The sequence below is a fragment of the Phragmites australis genome, chromosome 10 (genome assembly GCF_958298935.1).
Source record: "Phragmites australis chromosome 10, lpPhrAust1.1, whole genome shotgun sequence".
In the NCBI taxonomy this organism is placed as follows: domain Eukaryota; kingdom Viridiplantae; phylum Streptophyta; class Magnoliopsida; order Poales; family Poaceae; genus Phragmites; species Phragmites australis.
The window spans coordinates 31,116,465-31,126,997 of record NC_084930.1 but is presented as its reverse complement, the minus strand read 5'-3'; the positions used below and the strand labels follow the sequence as shown (position 1 = coordinate 31,126,997).

Here is a 10,533-nt window from a genome sequence, read left to right as displayed (position 1 = left end):
ATTGGAGCTGTCCCAAATCCTTTTTGCCCCTACTGCCCCTCTACCCCAGAAACAATCAACCACCTCTTCGCTTCCTACCCCGGGATTACCGATCTATGGAACCACATGATTCCAGATGCAGGGCCTGTAAGCTCTCTGGACGACCTCTACCCCCGGGTGCACTCTGCCTTCACTCACTGGCACGTGCCCCTACGCAACACGGTCATCCTTCTACTACTTTGGGTGGCCTGGAAATAGTGGAATCGCATGATCTTTGATGGGATCAACATGAACCTCACAAACACCGTGCAACTGCTTTGAGATCATCTTCACTTATGGGTCGTTAGGGCCCCCTCTTCGGTCAACACAGAAGCCACGTTGGATTGGTGTGATAACCTGATAAATGTAATCACCTGAGGAAACACCACTCCCCCCCCCCTCTCTTTTTGCCGATTCTCGCTATTTTTTCCCACCCACCTTGTGGTTGCTCTTTTGTAATATGTACGCCCCCTCCATTTTTGCAATGAGAAAGGTTCAAATGGGTAACCCCCACCGTTGTTTGCCTAAAAAAAAAACTTTGTTGACAGAGTTGAAGCCACATCCAAGCTTTTCAAGTAATTCCTGAGTACCACTAATGACCAATCTTATCTACCTACCGATCTTGCTACCGCCTAGTCACTTACACGCAATTCTAGAAATGGAAATTTCCGTAGTGATATTGCCACAGTTAGTAGAGCTCGTAACCAAGCGCCTCCTATCAGACCATCTTCTACCAAAAACCAGAATCATCCAAATGAGCATCAACTAAATGCCTACACGGCACAGCGGTACTATCAGTGTGATAGGTAAGGGGTACCTCACCAGATGGGCATCCCGCTGCCAAATGTCAGCCGGTGGACAGATATCCTTAAGACCATGGCCTCACCTTGCGACCAGGACAGGGCTCCGTCGACCAGTCACCTGATCAAGGATAAAACCCTGCAACCAGTCCCTGCTGGTCACAGGGAAGGTACTTACCTAACTAGTTAAATCACATTCAATGTCGTCCACTCAAGTGTTTTTTCTTCTCCAGACACTTCCTTTCAACGAGCAAGGTCGTGGGCAGGCGCAGAGATGGAGATGTCAAAGATTAGTTCATGAGAATGTGTCCGTAAATTTACTGGGTACCTTCGAGAGCAGGGATCGATCACGAGACGAGACACGCAATGTATACAGGTTCGAACCCCCGGTTGGAGTAATACCCTACGTCCTGTGCGGGTGTAGTTGCTGTGTATTGACAATCTCGATTACAAGCAAGGTGGCTATCCTATTACAGGGAGTAGATCGGATCTAATCTAACATAAGGCTAAAGTCGCCGAGTTCCTCCTGCATTAGCGCTCTGGTGCCTGCCTCGAGTTGCTCCTGGAAAAGTCCTCCCTTCAGGGGGTCTGGGTCCCCGCCTTATATAGGGGTGATATACCAACTCTTATCCAGCCGTAGTCGATAGAGAGTTCTCTTCCTTGACATCCAAGTAGACAGATCTGTTCTAGATACCGGTCGTCTCGAGTTGGGTAACCAATCGAGACCTTCCTAGTATGTGCTTCCTTAATTCCTGACATATCAGGTACCGTTGTTCAGTTCCGTAATATCCGGAGTTGTTAAATATGCGCACAACATACCTTGTTTGTATATGGTATAATCCTTATACGTATATACCCCATAGTTAGATATTCAATAGGAGTGACCCGTCCCGTAGCATTTAATGCTACGGGATGGTCTCGCAGACGAGCGTGACGGCTATCAGTGGACGGGACAGGACTTGCACGACAACAAGGGCAGGTCGAGCATGCCTACCCTCGTCGTGATGAGCCAGAAGTATGTCTAATATCATCAAGAATAGGCCGGCTACAGGGCTTGGCCCTATCCATTTGTACACACTCTTTTTCCCCTGCTATATAAAGGTGGAAGGAGTCCGAGTGAAAAAAGGACATGTAGTAACAAGTTCATCCAATCCATAAGAAAATATATTTAACATAGGGCTATTATCCCACAGGAATCCTAAATCTGGATAAATCCCACGTTCTATTATCCCGCAGGAGTCCTGAACGCGCTCGTTGTTTGGTACACTTCGGATTTATTGTCAGGGATCATCCACGGACAAGTACACATGGGAAAAGTATGAAATAACTGCAAAAAATTACATGCCAATTGATTTAAGAGGAGGCCACCAAGGCACATTTGAAAATCATAGGAATTTTTAGCAAGGTTTCATCAGGTTTCGCAGTCTGCCTTCATTTCCTGATACCTCCCAATCCTACTCTGCCGTGTGCTTCACTAGTTCACTATACAATGGCCATTAGGCGTCATTCGCACTACCAAATAAACATGAGGTTAGCTTGTATAGTGCTAACCTACGATATGTTTATGTGTATATCCCTGTCCCCTCTTGATCTTCTTCCTCCCCTGAAGTGAGCTCGTTTCTCTGAAATCTTGAAGTGTTTCTGCTCCCTTCCCTCATAAAGAAGAGCAAGTAAACTTCAGACCAACTTTGTCCTGAAGCTGTTCTGCCATGTCGCTAAGCTGGTGAATTAACACTGCTTGACATGTGGGGGTGAAGCACAAGGCTGCAATAAGGTTGCAATGGTTGTGCAACTTTTCATACTATTAGACTTTTCACTACTGTTAAGTGGTCATGTATAAGGCAGCAAACCTCCATTATAAAAACACAACATCAGGTAACCAGATTGAGACAGACAACAGCAAAACATCACGATCATTCAGAGTGAAGACAGGCAACAAAACATTGCATTGAATTCTGGAAGATAAATACCACAGACAGCCGTTTTATTCGAGACAACAAATGCAGCTAGTGGCCCGGTAGGAACCAGCAAGTGCTGGCCAAAACCTCGCAAAAAGTACCAAATGCTTAGGAATCAAGTACACATCCATAAAAGACATGACTGACAATGCAAATTGGAGGGACAATCGTAATGTAGCCGATAGTTCTCCCACTTGACGTTCTTCTTTCCCACACTAATCGAAGGACAATGGAACGGCACTCGCCTGGATTCAATAAAGAGATGTGTTAGTTAATCAGTTTATTTAAGATTGCTGAAATGAACATTCATCGGCACACATATGCTCTTTAAAGGTCAAATAACTTACCAGGCTACGGTATTTCAGAGCATAGAACATCTCAATGTAGCGGCGAGTCTCACGCCTCTCAAGGTTGCTCACATACTTCCAGAATCCGTATACACCAGTCAGGGTCATCAGCCTCTCAGAGTACAGCTTCCAGGTGTACCTGAGCAGTCGAAAGCTTATAGTATCAGGATTTACACATAACTAGAGATGAGCCACACTAATATCTAAGTGTTGGCATCATGGAATATTTGAGTGTTCGCATCATTGAACAAGCATATATCGCTTATATAATATCTTAATATGAGCACTAGAGTAGAATATGATGCAGCTTTCAATCAAAACGAGAATTTCTTTAGCATATGTCCATTCATAAATGTATAGTAGATTGCGGGAGAGAAAATCACGTACTTCTCATAGATTCTCTGCAGGCCTCCTTGTGAAATCTTCTCCCAGTAGGTTGGATCCTCCTTGCACTTCTCAAAGAAGTTGACCAAGATATCTGCAGCCTTGTCACTGTGGTAAGGATCAATGTGCAAACCAGACACCCCGTCCACAATGATTTCGGCAGGGCCACCATGGCATGTTGCAATTGTCGGCAAACCGCATGTCATGGACTCAATGACAGTCAGGCCAAACGCTTCATAGAATGCAGGCTGCAACAAACAGGGGTGATACAAGAATTTAGTCCTGCACAAGCTATGTGGCTGTTCTTGTCTCAAAGTAGATTGAGCTATTGTTGGAAGTCGGAAGATGGGAATCACTTGGATTAAGTGCATTTATATACCTGCACAAATGCTCCCTTTGTGTCACAAATGTAGCGGTACAACTCCCCATTGCGGACACGGTTCATCTGAGCCGAGATCCACCGGATATGGCCCTTCAAGTTGTACTCCTCAATGAGACTGTACATCTTCTTGAACTCTGCCTGCTCCTCCCTGTCCTTGGACTCCTTGCCATGGTCACCAGCAACAATCACAAGGTTTGCCAATTCCCTCAGGCGTGCATTCTTACCGTACATCTCAACCAAACCTGTCATGTTCTTCACACGGTCAAGACGAGCCATTGAGAAGATGATCGGCAAGTTCTTGTCCTTCAACACAAACCTGCAGCATTTGAAAGAACAACTTAAATATCAAGTGTTCAGATGACAAGCTTACTTATTGTCAATGGGAATAACAGCTCTGCGTATCTTAATAGATTGAAAGACCTAGGCCAGACATGCAGAGAGTGTTGAAATATTTCCAAGCTGATTGACTACAATGAGATATCTAATCAGTTCAGTACTCACTTGTGCTCAGAGTTATCAACATCGCTGTAAATGAGCTCCTCAATTTCAGGGTGGAAGGCAGTGAGTCTCTTGTCAGTTTCAGTGTACGGGTAGTAAACACTCATGTCTGCTCCAGGAGAGACAATGTTGAACTTGGGATCAAAAACATCAATGCCATGGACAACACGGTAGAGCCCAGGAAGGGTGAACGCAATGTGGGACTCGTACTGCCCCACAGTGTCCTTGCTGTAGAAACAACACAGCAAGCATCAAATACTCGTTTAGTTACTGCCACAATATAGGAATGGTCTACTGTTAACATACAAACTTTACCTTCCCGCGATTTCTTGGAAGGTACTGGTGATGATGAAATCGGTGTGATTCATGGCAATAAGGTCAGCTGTGAACTGGCATGAGAAGTGATACTGGCTGTCGAATTTGTCCAAGTATATGTCTGAGTTGGGGTATTTGGTTTTCTCCAAGGCGTGGGCAATGGTACACTGAAAGTATGTACAAAATGAAATCATAGGCATTTGGCTACTTAAGAATTTAATATACTCATGTACAACCAAACAGACCTGAGTAACTCCCAACTTGTGCGCGAGCAGAGTGGCGACTAGGTTGCCATCACTGTAGTTCCCAATGATAAGGTCAGGCTTGGCCTGCATTTCTTTCATGATTTCACTGGCAACATCCTGTAGCACAGAATACATGACTTCAGTATTAATAGAACATGCTAGACTGTGTAGGACACCGGTAAGATAATACGGATACCTCAGTGTATGCCTCCAGGTATGGCCAGACATCAAAACGAGAGATCCACTTGCGGAGAATGCCATTCTCATTTCTAAACGGAACACGAATAATGTCTGTGTGCTCAGTTCCAATGACCTTCTCCAGCCGCTGGCCGCATGTAGTCCCAACAGCATCAGGCAACAGCCTGGTAACCTACGACAAATAAAATCATGTAGGCACATTTACTCCGTAACTCACAACACAATGAAAAAGGCTCAGAAGTTGGAACATGATCTCAGACGTACAATGAGGATCTTAGGGGTGATGTCAAGGCCTTGCTGCTTAATCCTCAGAAGCATCTCATTCTCCAAAGCTCGGACTTGATCCAAAATGTACACAACCTGTGAAACAATAGCATTGCAAATCAGAAACAAGAAAGCCTAAAAGCTATACTAGCTAAAAGGAAAATAATCATTAAGCTTCTGTACCTGACCACCGGTATCAGGGTATCCGAGCACATTGGACTGGGCAAAGTAGCCATGCGGGGACAGGATAACAACATTGAACATCATCGGCATAGATCCAAGGAACTTCTCCAAGTTGGCAGGATCAGGAGCCTCAAGAAGGTCAAGAAGCAAGTGGAGTGTGTCAAGTACACGCTTTGCAGTGTCACCCCACCCCTTCTCCAAGCCGAGCTCTTGGAACCTAATGCAGATCATGATGCACATTGTAAGCAGTTAATCCATTTGCCATATTTCAACCAGAGCAAAATGGTAAGGACAATTCATTTAGCAATCACCTGTGGTTGAACTCTGAGTAGGGCGTGTCTTCAGGAACGCTCAGTAGATACTCCTCTGCCTTTCTGAGGGATGATTGGAGCCCACGAAGACTCTGAATTCTATCGTTCAACATCATTGTCTGTAACAGAAAAGAGCACTTACAAATGAGGGAGTGGATCACATCATTTAGTAGCATTTTCTTATAATGTCAAGTTCCTAAGGGATTAAGAAAATTGGTACAAGATGAATTCTGAGGTGTGCGCTTGGCAGATTCTGGACTTTGGAAGCTTACCGTGCCCTTGTAGTTATGGGCTTTGAGGAAGTTCAGTAGGGGGTACAGGCTCTCCTTGTCCTGGAACAACTTTGAAGATAGGTGTCGGTTAAGGAACTGCACTCCATTTCCAATGGACTTGGACATGGAAGGACGAGGGAAGGAGGCATTGAAGGGCTCAAAATCAAGCTCTAGCACAAAGTTGCTGTTGTTGCTGATGTAAAAAAGGAGGTAACGAATTAATATATTGCTAAGTTTCTATAAGACTATAACTAGAATGTACAGATTAGTCTATAACTACTAAGAATTCGTCTTAGAACTTACTTTCCATCCACCAGCTGTTCCTTGAATGCCAAGTACTCAGAAACACTCATCTCCTGGACAGCCAACTCACTTACATTCACCCGTATGTAGTCCCAGACACCAGGCCTTGGCCTGATAGCAAGTGCAACCCAGGGGGGAAGCACAATCGCTTCCTACATGTAGAAGATGGTAATTAGAATGACTAGATGATTATCAATTGGCAAGCACTCAAACAGGCATATATGTTACCTGAGCAGCACGAAAAATGTCTTCAAAGGGAGCATACTTCTCCTTGTCACCATCAAGCAGGGCATCAAACTCAGCAAGCAGTTGATGGCGTTGAAGCATTCCCTTGCCCTGGTTAACATACCTGTAAAAAATGGCATTGCACAAATAAAACCAATGTTATATCTCATACCCTTCTATAGCTGAACAATGTAAATGGCACTGTCTTGCCTGCAGGATTGTACTAATTTCAGCTAAAGACAAAATTGTGCCAAATGATGTAATGTAAATGGCACTGTCTTATCAACTAGATTGTACTGATTCTACCTTAAGAACAAACAGAAAGGCAAACTACAAAAACTTAAGAACAGCAAATCTATACTTCATAATCGATAGTGTGCAGATCATAAAAGAATCATTATATATCATCAGAATGAGTCTGGCGGCAAACAATGTAACATCCTTAGCATGCAGGACAGTGTCAATAAAATATACTAAAAGTACGAATGCGTAACATATTCTCATATTCAAATCTGGAAGTGCTAACAACAATCAAAGACATGGACCAAGTGAATACCATCAATCGAAAGCAAGATTGCAAGCAAACATAATTTGATATCCTCACCTGGAAAAGAGTGCAATCAGCTCATTGGGATGAGAGGAGAATGTGGCACCAAGGCGCTCACGAAGACTGTAGAGGCGAGTCAGCTTGGCAGCCATAGCACAATGATACTCAATACTGCAACGCGAGGTACACAGTTAAAACTTAGCAGCACTACTTGTACAAGAACAAGAAATCAATAGCTACCACCAAGCAATAAATCAGTTGGTAGAGCCTCTAGTCAAGAGACCGCCCACCCAGGCTCGAACTCATCGCAGGTCGTGTGAGTACCTACCTAAAGGGTTCGGTACTCCTCTCTCATAAGACAAACCTAGGGAAAGTCTTCTTCCCGTGGTCAAGTTTTACAAGACCATATCTGAACAAGTAGATTGTGCTAAAGCATCCTAAACTACACCACAAACAAGTAACTTTATATGGATCTATCGCAAGTGAAACATTACCAAGATATACAATATTGTAGAACAGCAAAATAATGGCATGATAAAGCAGGCACTTATCCTTCACCAAACAAAAGCAGGTACTGATCCTGCACCAGACAAAAGCAGGTACTGATTCTGCACCAATAACTGGTTTTTTTATAATGTTTTCAAAGGACAAAAGGAACCGGCTTGATTCAATTAATTTGCTTGTTTATATGCCATTCAAATCCTAAACCCACAAAGAGACAGCCATAAACCTACGTAAAAAAAGAGGATTTGGCTACCTAATAAGCACAGACAACCGCAAATACCAATATCATGAATCCCTCCAGTGCGAGATCAAAGAGAGGAATATGGCAAGATCGTGACTCCATGAATGAATCCAACAAGATGGCTTTTCGTAGTAAAAACCTTTAAAACAGTTTTTTTCCGCTCTAATCACCCACCAAAAAGGAACCAATACATTCGTCTGCAAGCGAAAGAGGTAAGCAGAGCAAGCAAACAAAGCAAGATCTCAAGCAATCCACGAGAGCCAAGAGCTTCTACTGTAGCCATGCGATTCCAAGTTTACAGCTACATCAAGATAAATATGTTTGGGGACAAATTTTCCGCTCATAAACCCAGAAAAGGACAGCGGAAAGCTCTCTACGCAATCCAGGAACAATTTGGATCAGAGGAAGCCGTAAACACAAGGAGCATGTCAGCAAAACCCCTGCAAGATTCAGCCGATGACCCACCAAAAGAATCACAAGAAAGCCAGGGAAACTGAAGAAATGGTGGAGTAAGGCGACGATCAAGGCGACTCCTTGAGCTCACAGAGTCAAGATCTTTCTACCGCGGCCAGATTAGCTCAAAATCCAAGCAAACCCCACCCAGGATTAGCACAGAGATTAGTAGAAGCGCTAACATACCCAGTGGTCAAAGGGAGCAGGCCAATGGATGGTTTCTCCGAGCCCGAGAGGGGCCAATAAAAAGGCAGCAGCAAAAACCCCCAGCCACTGTGAGAAGTGGTAGCTGGATGGCAAACACTATATGACAGAATGGATAATACCAAATAGTTATGCAGATAATTTTCAATTCTGATGGTGTCACTAATTATGTCACGGCTCACGGTGCGGCCAAGCATCCAATGGCACATGCTGGCCTACCCGATTGCTGATTTGGAAAAAGTTTAGACCTTTTTTCTGCAGAATACTAGACTGCAGGGTGACCTGTGCAGGTGCAGTGGATGCAAGGACTGGCTGGGAGAGGGGTGAGGAAGAAAAGAAAGTAAAAAAAAAAAACTTCCTTTTTATTTTCCCATTTTTACCACCGAAAATCTCGCAGTTGATTTGGTGGGGAACGGAAAGCTGGTGATTTCAACAACCAAGATCAGCTCACAATGCAATCATCAACAGATGCAACGAGATTGTCCGGATAAAAAAGCAAAAAGATTTCTTCCCCCTGCTAACGCCCAATTGCTACCTTCCTTCTAGAAACATGGGTCTCTCAGAAAAAGCAGGAAGCTCATTGGCTGGAACAATAGGGAAACATCAAGAACATGCTGTCATCTCCCTCCCCAAGTGGCAATTCTTTAAAAACCAAACATAATTATCCCTAAATATGACATCAAACTCCAGAGCTGCATCCAGTCAGCAGCACAAGGGAAAGCAGAAACAACAAAGTTGGCCAGATATTATTTCAAGAACAGAAAGCATCATCGGTTCTTGCAAAATGAAGCTAAGCGCCTAATCGTTCCAAACGGCATTTGCATCGGGCCGCCTGGGTGGTTCGTTCCAAACAGACCGGTCTATGCAGTGCTAACTTGGAAAATCAAAGAAGAAGACGATGCCGAATACTGCAGAAAGAAAATAAACACCTTTTTGCCCGCAAGAAAACGAAAAGGCACGAGTGTCACAGGAGATTGGATTATTTGCTCTATAACGCTAAGCTATGTTTCCGGTGCGAAATTAAGGTCTGTTGGTAGATTTTTTTTTTATTTAAATTTTTTTAGAGAGTAATTTTTTAGAAAGTAATTTTTAAAATAATTATATGAAGTAAGTGATTCTGTGCGGGAAGTGAATCAGTAAAGTTGAAATTTTTTAGCTCTTCAGTTTCTAACTTATTTTAAAGAATTACTCTCACATATTAAAAAAAACTAAAAACTACTATTTAATAAAGCTCTTTAATTTTAACCAAAACTGCTCAGCGCTCCAACAAATATGAGAATCTCATAAAGTAACGTCACATCTCGCCCACCAAAAATGTGGCCACTGCATGTCTGCATCGCGCATCTATACCGCCCGAGTGACAAAAGAATTCCAGTTTTTAAATCTGTTTTCTCCGTTCTAAAAATATCTCAGTTTTCCGGTAGTTTGGATGTAAAGGCCAAGAAACTCAGCAACCAGTCCCCAAAAAAAAACACCAAGACGGCACAAGAGTCGAAGCATTACCTTTGCAAGGACTGAGACGGCAGGCCCAAGAACTTCAGCACGAAACGAGAAGACAACTTGGAAGTGAAGTCGAAAAATGGCGTCTACAGAACTGAATCATCAGATGAAGAGAACGCAATGCAGAAGTAGGGATGCAGAACCGGTGCAATTTATAAGGGCAGGGAAACCAGAGAAAAAAATTCCCTTGTGCTTGTGAAACAAGCCACAGCTTCAGGTTTCCTTCGATTCCACGGGCGCTGACCCAGAGAAGAAAAAGGAAAGCCAAATATGACTACATGAGACATCTTCGCATGTTCTTCCATTCCTGCGCCGCCAGCGCCGGCCGGTTCCAAATCCAGTTCCAAAACCAGGCAGTGGCTACTGGTTTTGCACGATCGC

General features: G+C 43.7%; 1 protein-coding gene across 4 annotated transcripts; it reads right to left on the bottom strand.

Moving 5' to 3' along the window:
- Positions 1–2,741: 2,741 nt before the first annotated feature.
- Positions 2,742–10,284, bottom strand: LOC133930703 (sucrose synthase 1). Of its 4 annotated transcripts, none has more exons than XM_062377417.1 (16): positions 10,156–10,284; positions 7,308–7,421; positions 6,707–6,827; positions 6,479–6,630; positions 6,176–6,368; positions 5,904–6,022; positions 5,593–5,809; positions 5,410–5,505; positions 5,144–5,317; positions 4,948–5,064; positions 4,703–4,869; positions 4,391–4,615; positions 3,887–4,205; positions 3,511–3,755; positions 3,124–3,262; positions 2,742–3,021 (listed from the first exon to the last, which is right to left on the bottom strand). In XM_062377417.1, the coding sequence occupies exons 2-16, from the start codon at positions 7,400–7,402 to the stop codon at positions 2,992–2,994; spliced, it is 2,409 nt and encodes an 802-aa protein (XP_062233401.1). In that variant the 5' UTR covers positions 7,403–7,421; positions 10,156–10,284; the 3' UTR covers positions 2,742–2,991. The 4 variants fall into 4 exon arrangements, with proteins under 4 accessions (XP_062233401.1, XP_062233400.1, XP_062233402.1 ...); XM_062377416.1 differs by lacking the exon at positions 10,156–10,284 and adding an exon at positions 8,635–8,876; XM_062377418.1 differs by lacking the exon at positions 10,156–10,284 and adding an exon at positions 8,461–8,609.
- Positions 10,285–10,533: the final 249 nt, after the last annotated feature.